Source organism: Lipophrys pholis, assembly GCF_963383615.2.
Source record: "Lipophrys pholis genome assembly, chromosome: 1".
In the NCBI taxonomy this organism is placed as follows: Eukaryota; Metazoa; Chordata; class Actinopteri; order Blenniiformes; family Blenniidae; genus Lipophrys; species Lipophrys pholis.
Window position 1 is genome coordinate 7,251,120 of NC_137635.1, and position 17,523 is coordinate 7,268,642.

A 17,523-nucleotide genomic window follows, 5' to 3' on the forward strand; every position below is an offset into this window, starting at 1 on the left:
TTTGCGTGGATTTGACTTTATGCAAATGAACCGACGGCGGCTCGAACCGCCGCACCCGCACCCGCACCCAGCATGCACCGCGGTGCGTTTCACATAGACAATGAATGGGATGTGGGAAACTGACGGATCCTGTGGACACGTGATTTTGACGAATCAACACATCTGGCAATGTTTTGTTTTCAAATATCGGCACATATCCAATATTGTGCTTCCCTGGTGTGTGTGTGTGTGTGTGTGTGTGTGTGTGTGTGTGTGTGTGTGTGTGTGTGTGGACTGCAGAGAAATTCCAACATTTCAATTCTTCTTCTTAATCAGAATAATGTACAAATGTGAAAGTGAAACGTCTCTCTCAATACTCTCTGTGGGTATGAAAAGATTCAAACGGTGGAGGAGTAACAACAATTTTCTAATCTCAGCTCAGAAAGCATGTCCTCATTTCATCCTGCCATTTTCTCCCGGACATGTCCATCACAATAGTTCCTTAATTTTTCTCTATATATTTATATATCTTTTGTACGAAATCTGCTTTTTGAAATTGAAAAAAAAACAAAAAGGAAAAGACCCAGAGTCTTTGAGGAGGAGGGTCTTTTGACGAGTCCCACAGTTGCAGTCTGCCTCAGAGGACGACAACAAAAAAAAGTGTCTGGTGTTTGTCAAGTCAGTCTGTTTTCATCGTCCCGAGTCCTGCTGCGCCCCGCCCACGTCACACCATGCCCCGCCCCCTTTCCCTCCAGCGGCTCTCCACTGCGTCTGTCAGGAGGAGGCGCAGCAGGAGGAGCGCGGTGGAGGCGACAGTGGGGGGAGGGGCGGGCAGAAGAGTCCTCAGCAGTGTTTACGGCGTGACGTCTCGGAGGCGTCCCATTAACCGCGGCCCGCCCCTGGTGGCTCCGCCCCTCCCGTCTGGCCAGTGTTTCCAGAGCGGGTGGGGGGAGCGGAGCGGGAGGTGGGGGGAGCGGAGCGGGAGGTGGGGGTGGGGGGGTCTGTGTGGTGGAAGAGGAGGAGGTCGGCTCTGCCAGGCTCCAGGGTTCAGCAGTTTAACGGTCAAGGCCCACCTCCACCTCCTCCGAGGCTCCGCCTCCAAACATCCGGGGAGGAGAACCAGAGCGTTGTGAAGAACCAACACGTGGCCGTGTTCTATGGTGATTGTGTGGCGGGGCTGCTTTGGGCAGAGCTGGGGGACAGACTGGGACTGCAGCTGCCAGGGGGGGCGCCGCCGGGCCGGCTGCCCGCCGCCCCGCTCTCCAGGCCCTCCGAGTTCTCCAGCATCTCCTGGATGAGCGGCGGCATGGAGCCCGGGATCTCCATCTTCAGCGTGATCACACGTTCAGCCCCTGCAGGGAGAAACACGTCAGCATTAGCATTCACTCAGTCACTCACATGAATATGTCCTGAACCGAGTCGTAAAACGGATCCGGTGACTCTTTCGGACCTTTAGCGCTGATGCTCCTCAGATCAGTGATCTTCATCAGCATCTTGGGGAACATGTGCGGTTTGTGAGGCCTCCTCTTCCTCACATAAATCTTCAGCGCCTCCAGAAGAGGTTCCTGAAGCACGTCCACCTTGTCGGCCTCCTCCAAGTCCTGTCGATCTGTGACCAAACACATCCCAGTACATGTCATCCTGCTGTGATCACAGCCTGCCACCTGGTGGCGCTCGGTGGAAACGCAAGCGGATTTTCAAACTGACTTTGAAAACGACCTTTAGCATGAAAATGGTAGAACGAGGAGACAGTTTGAGTCTGTGTGAAGAGATAGTGAAAATATTGAACCTGTTCAAAGGCTACGTTTTATATTTACAATTAACAATTATAATTTTTCTATTATATTGTATTTTTATCTGCTTTTTTTTTTGTTCCTGCTATGTGTGCTTCTTTCTCTTTACTATCCTGTTGTACCACTGCAAATGTCTCCACATGCGAGATAAATAAAGGGATATCTTATCTTATAACATAAGACCTGTGGGCCAAAACCGGCTCCAATCTGGCCAAGACACCAAGCAAATTGTTAAATTTTCAAAGAAAACTTTGACTTTATTTTTTTACAAGTGTCTTATGAGTAGCAGACACACTGAGAGCTGAGCTGAAATATGAGTTTGTAAAAACACCCAGAATTCTACAGCAGCATAGGAGAAGTTCTTATGGACATTCTGCACCAGAAGGTTTCATTAAAATTGCAGCAATTTTCTGTACTAACTGTGAAAATATCAACATTTCAACACGTAAACTCTGCGCTACAACAAAGAAAGTTTTTAAATGTTATTATGGCTATATTTTATTTTATTTTGCTTCTGATCCAGTCAAGATGGGATGTTTGTGGCCTCTGAACTAAAATGAGTTTTCACACCACTGATCGACATGGTGGGAACGTGTGAAAATGTTTCCCCTGCGATGGAAGGCTGCATCGACCACCAGGGACCGGCTGAAACCCAGGAAGCGGACGAAGGGTCATACCTCCACATAACAAACAGATGGCGCTCAGGAGCCCCGTCTCCGCGTCGTCCATCTCCAGGGGAAGGAGCTGGTTGGCGAAGGCGAACACCAGGTCGGTGAGCGGCCCGAAGCCGGCGTTGTGCATCTGGGTTCGGTTTAGCGTGAGTCCGTCTGAGAACGTCATGGTGTCCTGCTCCGGCGTGTAGCGAGTGCAGATCCGCAGAATCTGCAGCCGGGCGGAAACAGAGCAGGTTAAAGACTCACACACTCCAACGGCGTCACCGGAGGGGGGGGGGAGGGGGGGGGGGGGGGGGGGGGGGGGGGGTTGGGGGGGGGCATACCAGGATGTCCAGACAGGCAGCTTTCAGCAGAGTGATCTGGTCTGCGATGGTGAGCGTGATGAAGCCGGGAAGCTGCTTGGCGAACTCCACCGTCTTGATGATGCACTTGGTGGAGAGCTCGCTGAACTTGTCCCACAGGTCCACGTCCAGAGACACCCGGCGTTCTGAGCTGTTGGTCTGCAGAGACACGCCATTAAACATCAACGTCAGCCTGAGAGCGGAGGGCGCCCACCAGCAAAGCGCTTCCCACCACTGACCGTAGTGTATTTCCCCAGCTGGCAGAGAGACGGGAACGTCTCCTGGTGAGCCTTCCGAACCCGGTCGATCATCTGCTCGGTGTCGGGACTCAGGACGTAGCTCTCCGTACACTCCTGCTTCTTCTCGTCCTTCTTCTTCTTGTTCCGGTCGTTCCGCACCGCTACAGGAAACACAACCAGGACAGGTGAATATCCGGACAAAATCGTCTCATATTTTATTACATCACTTGGATTGAAGCACGTATTGAACCAGTGCTGAGCAAAATAAACATTTAATCGATTTATCAAATTTGGAGCTAAAGAAGATTTTTATTTTCCAAATTCCCGTTTTTCTGCATTTTTGAGGTTGTAGAGTTCTCTCCCATTCCTTGTGGGTTTTATTTTGCAATTGTTTATATGCATTTTAACTCTGAGGACAATCACAGCAGTAAAGTTGCACTTTTGACAAAGCATCTGACGTCTCCAGTCATTTTTTAAATGCCCTGAGAAAGAAAATCAAATCGAAACTCTAGATTTTTTCTTTTTTTTGTCGGCCAAATCGCCCAGCCCTATATCAAACATTAAGTTTCCGCGCACAACGTAGGAAAGTCATATGAGACGCACATTAACAACCTCAAGGTAAAGATCAAGATCAAAAGCAAAGTCATCAGCAGAAATGCTGCGAGGATTCTCATCTCCTCTTCTCCCCACGCTGCATGATGAATGTTCAGGGACAGCTCCATCCTAGAAGGACTATGGTAATGGAGGGGGGGGGGGGACCTTGAAATAATCCGCCATCGTTTCCCTCTGGGCGATCTGGCTGAGACTGGTGTGCTCACCCCAAATGACAAAAAACACGAGGCGGGGTGTTTAGCATCGGAATCCCATTACGAGCTGGATCCATTTCTCCCGGCCCGTCCACACCACGCCGTGTGTGTGTGTGTGTGTGTGTGTGTGTGTGTGTGTGTGTGTGTGTGTGTGTGTGTGTGTGTGTGTGTGTGTGTGTGTGTGTGTGTGTGGTGGCTGGGGGTGGATGTGGATGTGGATGTGGTGCTCTTTGATAAATAGTGGAGGGGGTTGGAGCTCTCCATAAGGCTGACAAATTGCCACAGCTTTCATTAGGGGTCCCGGCTAATCTAATAACATAATATGACAAATAACCTGCGTCTAATGGTTTTAAAGGGGCTCGGCTTCGCCGACCATACAAGCAAAAAAAAGAAGAAAAAAGCCCTTCCAGCGTTTTCCTCTCTCCCTCGCTCGGTGAAACAACACGCTCTGGGTTTGCCTCGCCCTCAGACGATGCGCGTCGCCGCCTCGCCTTCCTCCATGTTAAATCATTGACCTTTTCTCTAAACTCCTCTCTATCAGCGGCCCTCCAGGCGCCCGCCTCCCCCCGGCTGCTGACCTCACATCAGCCTGCTCTGGTCTTAATCCTAACCTCGGCCAATAGGGCGGCGGCGCCGGGGCCGATGGGGGATCAGGGTGTTTGACGGAGGGGGGTCCGGAGGGGGAAGCGCCGCTGCTCGTTCATCAGCGAGTCGACAGGCCTCGGCGCCCGGCAGGACACGGCGGCAGAGAGGGCGGGGCTACCGGGCTCCTCCTGCAACATGTTCCTAAACCAAGACGGCCTGCTGTGATGGCGGCGCTGCGCTACTCCTCCATGCTGATTGGTGGCCGACTGACGCTTCCGCCAATCAAAACACAGAAATATGCAGCGAGCAGTGATGGAGTGTTCGATATCAGAGGACGATATAACGACACTTCATATAAGTTTTTCTGTAAAAACGTCAAAATCTTTGATCTGAATATATCTCAGTAGATAATTATAGTTTCAATTGTACAAAATAAGAGTTTTGTACTGAAATAAAAAGAAAAGAACATTCAAATCCACTGCTTCTGTCTATTCTTCATTATCTACAAATGCAGATAATGGGAGATACTTTTTTTATATATATGCTATATGTTGTTATCGGTCATCGGCATCGACCAAAGTTTTCATATCGTTATACCTATTTAGGATTTGTTGCATATAAAATTCCATATTTAACACTTTTCTGTCACAGTCTTCATAATTTGATCTTGTGAATTTGATTGTTTTAGAACATACTGTCATATTTTAGAATCACCTGTACTTATTAATATATTGTAATGCGCTATTTAATTATCATTGCTAATTTCATCATCTTTCACTTTATGATTTAAAATCTGTTATAAGTGAATAATTCATCAATCTTTTGATTTTGTTGATTTTGTGTTTTGACCTTGAACGACCTCTGCTGGCGTCGCCCTGCCCCGCCACCAGAGGCCGCTCTAACCCACGTGGCCTCCGGTCCCAGGCCAGGGCTTTTAATTTGAAGCAGACAGAGGAAGTGAGATGGTTTTGTTGAGGATATAGTGTCACTTTGCCCGGACAGCCTGTCGCACCAGAGAAGTGCCAGTTTGTAGAATTCAGGCCGAACGCAGCCTCTGGTGACCCGGGGCAGTAAATCCCGGCTTAACCTCCGGAGCGCCGGTCCAGATGACGGCAGAGACGGAATCAGAGCCGCTCCGCTGGATGTTCGGCTCACGCAACCGTTTGTCTCCCAACAAGTCCAGCCAGGCTGACGAGCCATCAAATGAATAAAGAAGCGATTGTGACACCAGGTAATAAAGCCAGAGGGACTGCAGCTGCATGATGAATCGTAGGAAAGATGCTGTGGATAAGAAGATGCGTAAAGCTTCATCTGCTCCTCTCAGACTTGTTCAGGTTCTGAATTCTATCAGCAGGAGGAGGACGAGTGTGACACGGCTCTCCTCGTCACCTCCGTCAGGTTTCTGTTTGGCCCCAATCAGCAGCCAAGATTTAAATCTTATCTTTTCAAAGTTAATTACTTATCTTTAATCCTTGATTTTACAGCATAATCTTAAATCTAGATTTCTTATCAAGTAAAATGTACATGGACACATAATTTCACCAGTTTTAAGTCATTTTCTTCTCTAATATAGTGTTTGTATTTTATATTTGGGCTCTTATTCTTTTGCAGTGTACTGTTCTTGCTGTACTCAGGATTCCCAGTGTCTGTTTTATTGCTTTTACACCTTTACTAGCAAGATGTTGTCTATCACTGTTCTGGAAATCAAATGTTTGCCTGAAGTGAAGGTGCTTCTGATGATATACTAATAAACCGTTTCTGTTCATATCGGTCCAGATCTCTGGTCGTTTTATGTTTCTACACTGTGAAAATTTCAATTTCCAGTCCTGGTTTGTTTTTGTCAATGAAAAGATCTTGAGAAAACAATAATAACTAAAAGCAGCAAACATTTTGAAAAGCGCAGAAGTGACATCCTGTTGGACACTCAGCAGCTTCTGAGGCCGGATACATAAAAACTGTAGTGAGCTGCTGAGAATATCTGGGACAGTCCTGATGTAGGTTGGTCGTGACTCTGTGTGTCCTGACCGGCATGATGAGGGGGGGGGCTGCATCACAGTCAATGTCCAATTAATTCACAAATAAAAGCGGGGCATCCCTCGTGCCCAGACATTACCCACACTGACAAATTGGCAGCACAATCATAAGCCGCACAACACAATTTAATGAAGTCATTAAAGAACTATTAGGCACGACTGGCGATCTGTCATGGCGGATTGCCACATGCAATAACTTGGGGGCGGCGGCGGGGGGAGGGGGGAGGGGGCACTGCTTTGCTGGGGTGTTTTATTGTTGTGTGTGTGTGTGTGTGTAGTGTGTGTGTGTGTGTGGGGACCCAAATGCACATTAGATGTTTGCCAGCGTGTCAAGCTGAAGCGATGCATCTTTCAAAATGTGTTATGAGAACATGAATGCTAATGGACGAACTCACATCCTGGATTGTTTGCAGTTGCGGATTCATTGCAAAAAAATGATTTACACGAGTCACACACACCACACACACACACACACACACACACACACACACACACACACACACACACACACACACACACACACACACACACACACACACACACACACACACACACACACACACACACACACACACACACACACACACACACACACCATTCAATCATTGGTTCTCATTGTGGACAGTTTGGATGCGGTGGCGTGCATGCATTGTGTGTGTGTGTGTGTGTGTGTGTGTGTGTGTGTGTGTGTGTGTGTGTGTGTCTGTGTGTACACGGCAGAGAGAGGTGGGCAGACAGGGATAATTCGTGTGAGGAAAATTAAAGCGCTGGCAGCTCGTCCATCACACAGATTAAATTCAATGGAAAGATAAAAATGTCAATGTTCTCGTGCTGCTGCTCGCAGCGCAGAGCCGTCCACGACAGTGATGAAACTTTCTCTCTCTCTCTCTATCCCCATGTCCTCCAGCCTCGCTCGCCCCTCCTCTCCTCCCCCACACACACACACACTTTCTCAACTCCAGATTTTCATGCTCTCTCACGGCGGGTTCAATACTCTTCATCTCTCTCCACTATCCTGCCTCTCCAGCTGATGTTATCCTCCCTTTGTGCTGTTCTCCATCATTCTGTGCCTCATCTTATTTTACTTTTATTACTTTTTCTATCGCAGAATAACACCTTCCTCCAGGAAAACGTGGGCGATAACTTTGTGAGTCAGATAAAAGGGGGAGGGGAGCTGAGGGACGGCGGCTGCTCTGAACTCCAACATAAATACAGTGTCGGGGATGTTCTTCACTCCAGCCGAGTGGAAATCCTCCGAGCTGAAAGAAAAGAGACTCGGCGCTTCAGGAAACTTGCTGGAGCTGAAATCTGACTCAATGCAGACTTTTATTTACATGTGGCAACGTCTGCTTCTGATCGGTTGCGAGCTTCCAGGAGCTGCTGGAATCACCAGGAGGATAAAGCTCATCTCAGTTCAGGAGCTTCATCCAGCCACACTTAATTTTTAAAGCTTCTCAACCTGATATTGATGAATGTCTGTTTCTCAACCTGCTGGACGTGATGCAGAACCTGTGGTTCTGAATGTTTCAACTACCTGAGCTTCGTTTTCTTTAAATTTCCTTCAATAAAAAAATGATTTCCTTTGGAGACACTGAGGATTTCTCCTGATCTTTCAGACACTCCGTTAAACTTTAAATATTAATCCGTTAAATCTTGAAATTAGGCCCATCTTTCAAACTAAAAGGTAAAAGGATAAATGTACAGTTTACTGAGGGAGCATCAACAAAAACTCAACATGGAATAAAAATGTTGAGGAAATTAGTGGAATAATGTCTCCAGACCAAAAAGCAGATTATTGAGGATATTCAAACTTTGTCAGATTTGTTAATGTGCAATAACAAATATATATATATGTGTTTTTTTTTAATAAAAGGGTCTTTTTTTATTTTATTCGTCAAAAGAGAGCACAGCAAGGAAACAGTATTTTAGATTTTTTTTTTTAAGTACCAGTTTCAAGACACATGAAAAAACGTGAAACTGCATGAATTGAAAATTACATTTATATCAAAATTTGTCTGTACGTAAATAAACTTTCATATCCATGTTTTGAGAGGATGATAAACGGTTCAGATCAGCTTCAAACGTCATAAACCATTTTAAATATTTCCCAACATTAACGAGCCCATTCCAGCAGATCCAACCGTGTCAGATGTTTAAATATGATCCTGACATTAATTCCAGGGACAAACTTTGGCCCTTCACGCTGACCTGCTCCACACATCATGACACCGACAGTAAACCAGCTTAAAGCAACCCCCCCCCCCCACCCCCGCCCCCGCCCCCGACACCGTCTTGCTTGGCAGCGCCACCCGGCAGCCGGCCTGGCACCGTCACCTGGAGCCGCCTGCCAGCAGACACAAGGTCACTCCGACGTCCCCCCGGCGCTCGCGGGGCTCCACCTTCTGCCTGCGGGTGACAGCGCCTGTTGGCGGCGGAGTCTGTTTCTGTTCATCAGTTTTGCGGCTCGTCATCTAGTATGTGCATAATTTGTGCATCCTGACATTATGCAAAACGTGCACTCTGAGGCGTGCCGGCGTTCTCGCGTCCGTGTCAGGAGGCAGTGAGAGTCCCTGCTGGCCCCCAGATGGCCGGCCCGGCCCGGAACACTTTGAGAGGCCAAAGTCACCGCTGCGACCACAAGACGGACAATCTGCACACTCTGCACCAAAGTCTAGAGGAATATCTCCTAAAAGACAATCAGCTCAGCAAAGTTTCGATGGAAATCTGTTTATCTTTCAGAAAATTCCCAGTTTGACCTCCATTTAGAGAAAAAAAAAACCTTTTTGCTTGTCACGCTATGATGCAGTACTGGTAACCCACCACTAGATGGCTCTCAAATGCCAGGCTATAGCCACAGTATGGATTGGTGCAGAAGTGTGTGTGTGTGTGTGTGTGTGTGTGTGTGTGTGTGTGTGTGTGTGTGTGTGTGTGTGTGTGTGTGTGTGTGTGTGTGTGTGTGTGTGTGTGAGAGAAAGAGGCGGCTGCTGTGATCCTTCTAACCATGATTAATGGCCCCATTCAAAGGTAAGGAGCTCAGAGGATAACTTCTTTTACTGTAAGCCATGGAGTGGTGGCACGGGGAGCGCTCCCTGCACTCACCGCGGCAGAAAGACGGGGTAAACAGCGCTGGGAAGACAGCCGGCCGGAGACGGAGGCTCTTTACATGGATGTGTGTGTTTAACAGGTGTGTGTGTGTGACACCTTGCACCTGAACACGCCCTCCCCTGAAACGCCGCCGCTCACCAACCTTTTATCTGCTCCTATTAGACCAAATGTGTCCCATACACACCGTCTCGCCAAGTGTGAAATTGCAGCCAGTGAGTGTGTGTGTGTATAACAGTGTGTGTTGTGTAATTGAGTTGAGGTTAAAAAAAAGCCTGCTGGCCTCTGAGTTCTCTGCGGTCACACCTCAACCAATTACTTTATCAAATCTGACTCTGTGTGTGTGTGTGTGTGTGTGTGTGTGTGTGTGTGTGTGTGTGTGTGTGTGGTGTGGGTGTGGGTGTGGGTGTGGGTGTGTGTGTGTGTGTGTGTGTGTGTGTGTGTGTGTGTGTGTGTTCACACAGCCCTCGGGGTGCAGTGATGGGAGCAGACGCCTGCTCTTTCACTCTCTGCAGGTGAGAACAGATTCATCAGGGAGGCCTGGCAGCCTGGCGACACCCTGGCTGCTCTCGCCCGCCTCCATCACGGCTTCCCTTTGTTTGCTTGCATGCTGGATGTTATCATTAACGGCTCGCGAACAGGAACACGCTTCATTTTGCTTTTAATTTGCAACAGTTTCTCCCAGAGACGCTGATGAAGACTCTCCTGCTCAGCCCCGTTTACACGACACCGGTGTTCTGATCCACTGCATCAGCAAAGTTCTTATCTCGGCTCTAAAGGTGGAAAGATTCTCTTAGTCTTACTGCGCATGCTCCCCCCCCTCCCACCCCCACCTCCGCTCGCATTGAAAATAGTCCCTTCCTTCCGCTTGTAAACCAACATGGCCGACCCGTAGTGGTTTGACTGGCGGTCGTATTCTAGTTTTATCGTCCAGATCAGTAGTTTAATAGTTGAGACTCTCCCTGATGACATCTGATTCCTCATCAGTCCATACGGATGTCGGGTTCTCTCCATTTTCTTCACCTTTATAGTGTCTTGTTCTCTGCACACGTCTGTGTAGTTTCATTACAAAGTGACAGCGCCCCCCCCCCCCCCCCGTGGCCCAGCAGACATGGTGTCAGAGTGGCCGCTGCTGCAGTGGAAACAACACTTTACTTAACGGATTAGGTGTTCTCACGTTAAAGCGTTGTGGTGTAAACGGGGCCTAAAGGAACCATGAGCCCGGTTGGAGCAGCGCAGGCTGGATAAGAAGGATTTATACTCACACTCCTTGGACATCCCCACTTCCAGGCACTTCTGCAACCGGCAGTACTGACAGCGGTTACGGGTGACTTTGTTGATGATGCAGTTCTTCTCTCGGTGACAAGTGTACACCATGTTCTTCTGGATGCTCCGCCGGAAGAAGCCCTGCGTGATGGAGAGACAGCGGCGGTGAGCAGAGAGATCAGGGACAGAATTCAACGATATTGCAGTTAAAAGACAAAGGACGTCCACACAGTTAAGTCCTTAAAGGCTTTAATTCTTCACAGCGCTCATGGAGCAGCCGCCACCTCTTCACCTCCTCCTGCACAAACAACTAATAAAACACGTTGGAGACACTCCGGGTCCCAAAGCATCATGGGAAAAATGCACACGGCCCTGGTGACACATTATTGTAGCCTAGTTTAAACAGCCTGAAATATACGATCCAACATCCAGGCCAAGTTCATTAAATGGAGACGGAGACATTCGGCTGGAAGGAATTTCTCTTTTATCAATATAACAACTGATATTCATCCTCAGCTGAGCTTTCGTCAGACGTACGTTTAAAAATCTGACCCTGCGATCTAAAATCAACTCATTTCAACAAAGAAGAGTCCAGAAAACCTCCATTGCTTTAGATCCACAAACCATCAAAACATGAATTCTGCACTTTCTCATGTCGTTATCTGCAGCTTGTAGATTTCACTCACTGTTCCACGACAGAGGAATATTTGACCTTTAAGAGCACAAAACAATAACGTAATTCAACCTGCAGAAATGTGAACAATAAGTAATACAACTGTTATTAAATATATCATTTGGTTTATTAGAAAATCTGTTTACATTCAAGGGGTTCATAAAAATGACAACCACTGTGTATTTTTGTTTATGGTAATTATGTGATAAGAGGGATTCCTCTAATGCCCAGAGTAAATGCTGTGTACTTGTGTTTCTCTCTGTGGAGCTGCACAGCTTGTATTTCCTTTGGCTGTAGTGGAATCAGTGGAAACCTGAGAGTCAAAAAGACGACGTAAAAACCAGGTTAATGCAAATCAGACACAACCGAGTGAGTCGCCAGCAAGCAGGGCGCCGGCGGCATGTAATACAGGTCAGTGTCAGTATCGACGTGACACAGTGGGGTGTTTTGGTGGGTGGGTCCGGCTAAGTGGGGGTGGGGGTGGAGGTGGTTGGTGGGGCAGGAGCTGCCAGGGAGCCCCGTCCCATGCGGGGGGATTAGCTCTGCTGCCCGACAGATGGCCGGTGGACCTAAGCCCGCAATTTGTCCTTCGCGGATCACCGGCCTCTTCTCACATCTCGCCCTGCGCCGCAGAGAGGAAGTGATTCAGTACAAAGAGGAAGTGGTGGGCACTTTGTCACGTCTCGGAGCGGGGCACCGCCGGCGCCCGTTACCGACGACGGACTGCGTGAACGCCACGAGGTCAACTCCAGTCACCTTCGTCTCCGTTTCACAGAAACAACAACAAGCTCTCAACCTGCAGCTCGGTGCAGCACGAGGCCTTCCTCATTCAACACTGGATTTTCTTGCAGCCGTTCAGGAGGAACCAGTGAGAAAACCTCCTGGAGAGGAAGAGTCTTGCTGCTGCTGCAGGAGGAAGACTCTGGTCCTCATGCCGGCGTGTATCATGTCCTGTTTGATCCGGCGGTGGCCTGACCCTGACCCCGGGGTCACCGGGGGATTGACCCGTTCCTCCTGACTCCATCAGGCTCAGGTGCCTCGGTGCAGCATTTCCTGATTGGCTGCCGCCGCCGGCTCGTGGGCCGCTGAATTGTTTCTGCCCCCCCCTCCTTCTTTTAGGAGTCATTGCTTCCTGCAGCCCTTAAGCCTCTTTTTGTATCACCGCTTAATCCACCCGGCGACAAGAGCCCTCAGCGGGGCTGTCAGCCCCCCCGCGGTGCTCAGAGGAGATGAGAGCAGCGAGCGGGGGAGGGGGGGGGGGGGGGTCAGAGGAGTGAAGGCCAACGGCACATTTATGATTGTGTCATGTGCTCTTCAGATCGCAGCTGTCTACCTGCCGTGTGTTTGAGAGCGCGCCGGCCTTCGCCTTGAAACGCTTCACCGAGGGTGGGGACGGGTGGGGGTACTGGGGTTGCCGAGTTCATGGGGAGGCGAAGGAATCCTCTCTTACGTGACTTTCACACTATGCCCAGATTAGGAGAGTGTTCCCAGCCTCCTACTGCGCGCGAGCACGTGTCGACCTGGCCTCCGTCTTTATTACCAAGCAGCTCCAGCAGCACATTGGGAGGAACAGCAGCAGTGGATATCAGGGGGAGGAGTCAGCTGCTCCACGCCGCCATGCCTCCAAGACAAAAACATAAACATGAGGGGGCTGGCCTGCATATTTAATCTTCAAGTGTTAATATCTGCAGGGAGAAAGAAGTGCAATCCTATTGAGAGTGTGCAGGCGGCAGAACTTAAACAACAAACGAGCGAGCGATCCCCCCCCCCCCCCCCCAGGAAATGCCTTTGTAGTTTGGCATGCTGCAGCAAAGCCACACAGCTAACCCTCGACTTACCCCGCTCTCAGATGAGACGTATACGTTCACATGCCTGTAGTGCTGAATTATTGAGTGTGCTGTGCCAAGTCATCTCCTCTGAAGTCAGAGAAATACTGAAGGGATCCTGAATTTTTCAAATTAGCACTGCAGCTATGAAGCAGCTTGTGGACCGACAACCGGCAGGAAGCCACGTTTCCGGCAACGATTACGAGTGAAAACGTGAAACTATCGTGGCCTTTTGGGTTCTGTTTACGTGACGACGGAGCCACTGGAAACAACCTTTTGAAAACACGCTGCCGCAATGAATAGTTCTTCTGCACACGCTCAGTAGAGACAATCAGAACAAAGTTTCCTCCGTGGTACTTTCCTGACACTGTAAAATCGATGCGTTTTCACTCAAAACGTCGTCTTGTAAACAAAAACCAGGATTAATAAAGTTAGAACTGCTCCTTCAGTCGCACACAGACAAATATAAAGCTAATTCACTGTCCTTTCTCGTTTTACTTTCTACAACGAGGATTCTTGTAGCGCCAGCGTTTGGTTGATCATCTGCCGTATTGATAAAACAATATCTGGATTTCAAGCTGCTTGTTCCAGAAGTGCATTTTAAAAAGTGTTTTTCTCTGTACTTCATCATATAGAACGATTCTGCCATTATAATAAAGTCAATACGCACATTTTCTCTCCCTGATTGACTATTACCCACCTCGTCATCTGGGACGGCGCCTATTCATCTACAGAGGCAATCAGAGCCGGTCGGTCGCTTTGTGGAGAGACGTTTAATGAAATGAACTCATTTAGATTTTTTTCTCCTCCATATATAAAGTGATGAGTTAAAATCTCTGCAACATCCCCAGAGTGCACAAGTCTTTAAAAGCAGACGGGCCATAGTGTCGACTCCGTGCTTTCTGTCCTCTTTATGTCGTCGTCCCGCTGTGATGTTGTTTTTATGATCCATTAGCAACTGTCAGAGTGTGTGTGTGTGTGTGTGTGTGTGTGTGTGTGTGTGTGTGTGTGTGTGTGTGTGTGTGTGTGTGTGGGGTACATCCAAAATATTTCATTTCTTATGAAGACACCTTTGGGATGCAAACAAATTAAAACCCACTTCTCAGACTATGGCAGCTTTGATGTTTGGAGAATTAAGACTCTAACTACCACCTGCTCCACTCGTTTCTGGTTTTCACTCAAAAGCTGGGAAACATTTATAATAATTAAAAGGTATTATATCAGTATTAACAGTCACTTTAGTCCCGAGGAGCTCCGCTTCCTGTCGGCTCGCTTGGAACACAGACGACATGGTAAAACCGCCTGTTCCTGAGTGTCACAGCATGTGTCCCAATACCGACACCAGACCGCAAAACAATCATACTTTTATACGCACTCGCTGCGGGGAGGAGCGATTCAGCCTTATTATTTTACTTATTGCCCTTTTTAATCAACGCCTATTAGACGATAGGGAACCGTGTTTAGAGGAAACATTAAAAGCAGATTAGGACTCGTTGCTGAACACCTTCGCAGATCAAGTCAGAGTTTATTCTGTGGAAGCGCCTCTGGAAAAAAAAAAAAAAAAGGAGATATGAACACAGACGGAGGCTGTAGTGGAGATAACGGAGGCTGGGGTCAAAGTTCACAAGCACCACTTCATAAAACAACCTGCAGCTGTGGACTGAGGCCCGTTTAGAAGACGTTTTGGTGTTTGATTCCACGACAATGGTGCTCAGAGACACTGAAAATGCAGGTTTTAAAAAATTCCCATGTAAACGAACACCGTTTTTAAAACTTTGGTGAGTAAAAATAAAAGTTCTCTGAAATGAAAACATAAAAATGAGGCGTTTTCACTTTAAATGTTGTGTAAACGGGATCCGAGACGGAGTGACACGGTGGCACCGGTCGCTCTAACCCTTCATGGATTCCCGTGGGCGAGAATGACGTCATTCACCAGAGCAGCCAGCAGGAAACACGGCGCACAACTAGAAAAAAACCCTCGGAAGTTTGGTTCCGTTTCAGGAAAGAGGACGACAACATGGTAACTTGCAAAACCTGCAACGCGGATTTTTCATCAAAGGGAGGAAATGTGACCGACATGCAAGACTGGTTCACAGCAGCGAGAACTTTGAATGACGGTCGTGTTTTCAGAGTGAATCTGCTCTTCATACTGCAGGTTTTCTTTTTCCAGATGAGAATCGATGAAGAACCGAATCCTACAAATCTCATCAGTTCTCATCTCCAGCACTCATGTTGATCGACTGGAGGAAAAGGCAGTAGAACAAGGAGAAGCAATGAGTTCTGAGTGACAACCTGCCGCCGGGCCGGAGTCCTGGTCACCGTCTGAAAACTACTGACGTCACTGACCCGTTTGTTAGTCTTCATTAAAAGTGCAACCAGCAGCTGCTTTTATCACCATGGATCCTACTGGTCGTGTCTCAACTCTTGTTTTGGTTCCAGTGAAGGTGAAGATCTCCGAGTCACCGAGGATCTTCAGCGACGCAGCGTCAGCGTTTATTTACTTTGGGAAGCGGCTTGAGTTTCATTGATAACTGTAAACAGGCCGTGTGTGTGTGTGTGTGTGTGTGTGTGTGTGTGTGTGTGTGTGTGTGTGTGTGTGTGTAGCTGCCCTCCTCCATCGGCACATTCTTCCCTCACCTCCCTTCCCCCCGGTCTCTTTCTCTCTGGAGTCACCGGGTTCACCCCTGTCCTGATCTGCTGCCCCTCCAGACCTCCCTGCTGCTCTCTCTGTTCTCTCACTCCCTCTATTTTATACCTTTCAATCCCTTCGTCTGCATTCCTCTCTTCCCTTTACATACCCCCCCCCCCCCAGGATTTAAAGTATATTTGACACAGAACCATAAAATATAGATTTCATTATGAAACAGTCTTTAGGGAATAGATCGGAGGTGTGACCAGGCCAGTGGAGGTGTGAGAAGCTAAATTTGAGCAATTCTCATGAGAAACAAATCCATATGATACAATACTAAATATATATAGCCACAAACTAGACATATATCTATCAATTAGAAATAACAACATGTATAGTATATTTTACAGGATTTATTTTCTCCCCCAAATTCTGAAATCTCCAGCCGCCGCTCCTGCAGCCACCTAGCCTGTCTTCATCCAGCCTCTCCTCATCCTCTATCCTCCCAGGAGGAAAACTATTCACGTTACTATCGTCACTATCGTCGCCTCCTCAGCTGTATTGATAGCGGCGTGACGGCGACGTGACCACGTCAGCAGAGGAGATACGAGGAGCAACAACAATGGACCTGAACAGACGACAAACTCCACTAAGAGAACAAGACAACAACAACTTATCAAGGTGCCGCGCTCACAGGCAACGTTCCAGAGGCCTCAGCAGTTCCATTATCAGACTAAAGCACAGCGCCGCAGATTACAGCCAATGATTCTACACAGAAAGAGACTTTTGACCCGTTTCCAATATCAAATTCCAGCATTAAACACAGAGAAAATCCACGAGGGTGTGAAATACTCAGAAATGACGAGACTTATCATTTCCACCATGTGAGGCTTTTGTTCCCGGCGCAAGATGGCGTGAAGGCGCCAAGATTGACGAGCATCTTGCTTGCTTGGCAGATTCAGAGGAGGAGCGGCAGTCTCACCTTGCAGCCCTCGCAGGCGCTGACACCATAGTGGTACCCCGAGGACTTGTCCTGGCACACAAAGCAGGGCTTGTAGACGCGGGGCGGCGGCGGCGGCGAGGGCGGGCTGGGCACGATCTCCTCCGAGCTGGTGCTCTGGGTCTCTATCGCTGTGGAGAGGACAGAGCGACCGGCCGTTAGAGAGCAGCATCAGGTGGAGCAGACAGTCAGCACTAATCGATACACACACACACACACACACACACACACACACACACACACACACACACACACACACAAACACAGTTGACAACATCAAATACGAATCACCAGAAGGGGAACTTGCTCCCTGCCTCGCAGCGTGTTTGAAAGAGCATCAGAGAACGTGAGGACGACACGTCTGGATCAGGTGTTCTCAGATCAGCCACTTCAGGAGGAGCTCCGCCAAACGCCTTCAAAGAGCAAACGCTTCCCCACGCACCGGGATCATCAAAGCGCCAATAAATCCAGCCTCTGCAGCGCCCTATTTACTGCTTCAATTAGGTCTTGTTCGTGTGTGTGTGTGTGTGTGTGTGTGTGTGTGTGTGTGTGTGTTACAGCAAAAGGCTGAAATGCT

At 48.4% G+C, this 17,523-nt stretch overlaps 1 protein-coding gene across 2 annotated transcripts in view; it reads right to left on the bottom strand.

Annotated features, from left to right (window-relative positions):
• Positions 1–216: 216 nt before the first annotated feature.
• The window catches only part of raraa (retinoic acid receptor, alpha a), a 154,692-nt gene continuing 137,385 nt past the window's right edge, over positions 217–17,523 (bottom strand). Inside the window, exons 2-8 of one of the 2 annotated variants that reach the window (XM_080463118.1) lie at positions 16,929–17,077; positions 10,818–10,959; positions 3,027–3,187; positions 2,770–2,946; positions 2,450–2,654; positions 1,430–1,588; positions 217–1,331 (exon numbers count right to left, since the gene is read on the bottom strand). In XM_080463118.1, the coding sequence (XP_080319244.1) occupies positions 1,135–1,331; positions 1,430–1,588; positions 2,450–2,654; positions 2,770–2,946; positions 3,027–3,187; positions 10,818–10,959; positions 16,929–17,077 (1,190 nt within the window). In that variant the 3' untranslated portion in view covers positions 217–1,134. The remainder of the gene's footprint in view (positions 1,332–1,429; positions 1,589–2,449; positions 2,655–2,769; positions 2,947–3,026; positions 3,188–10,817; positions 10,960–16,928; positions 17,078–17,523) is intronic. The other variant, XM_080463119.1, reaches the window with a different exon arrangement.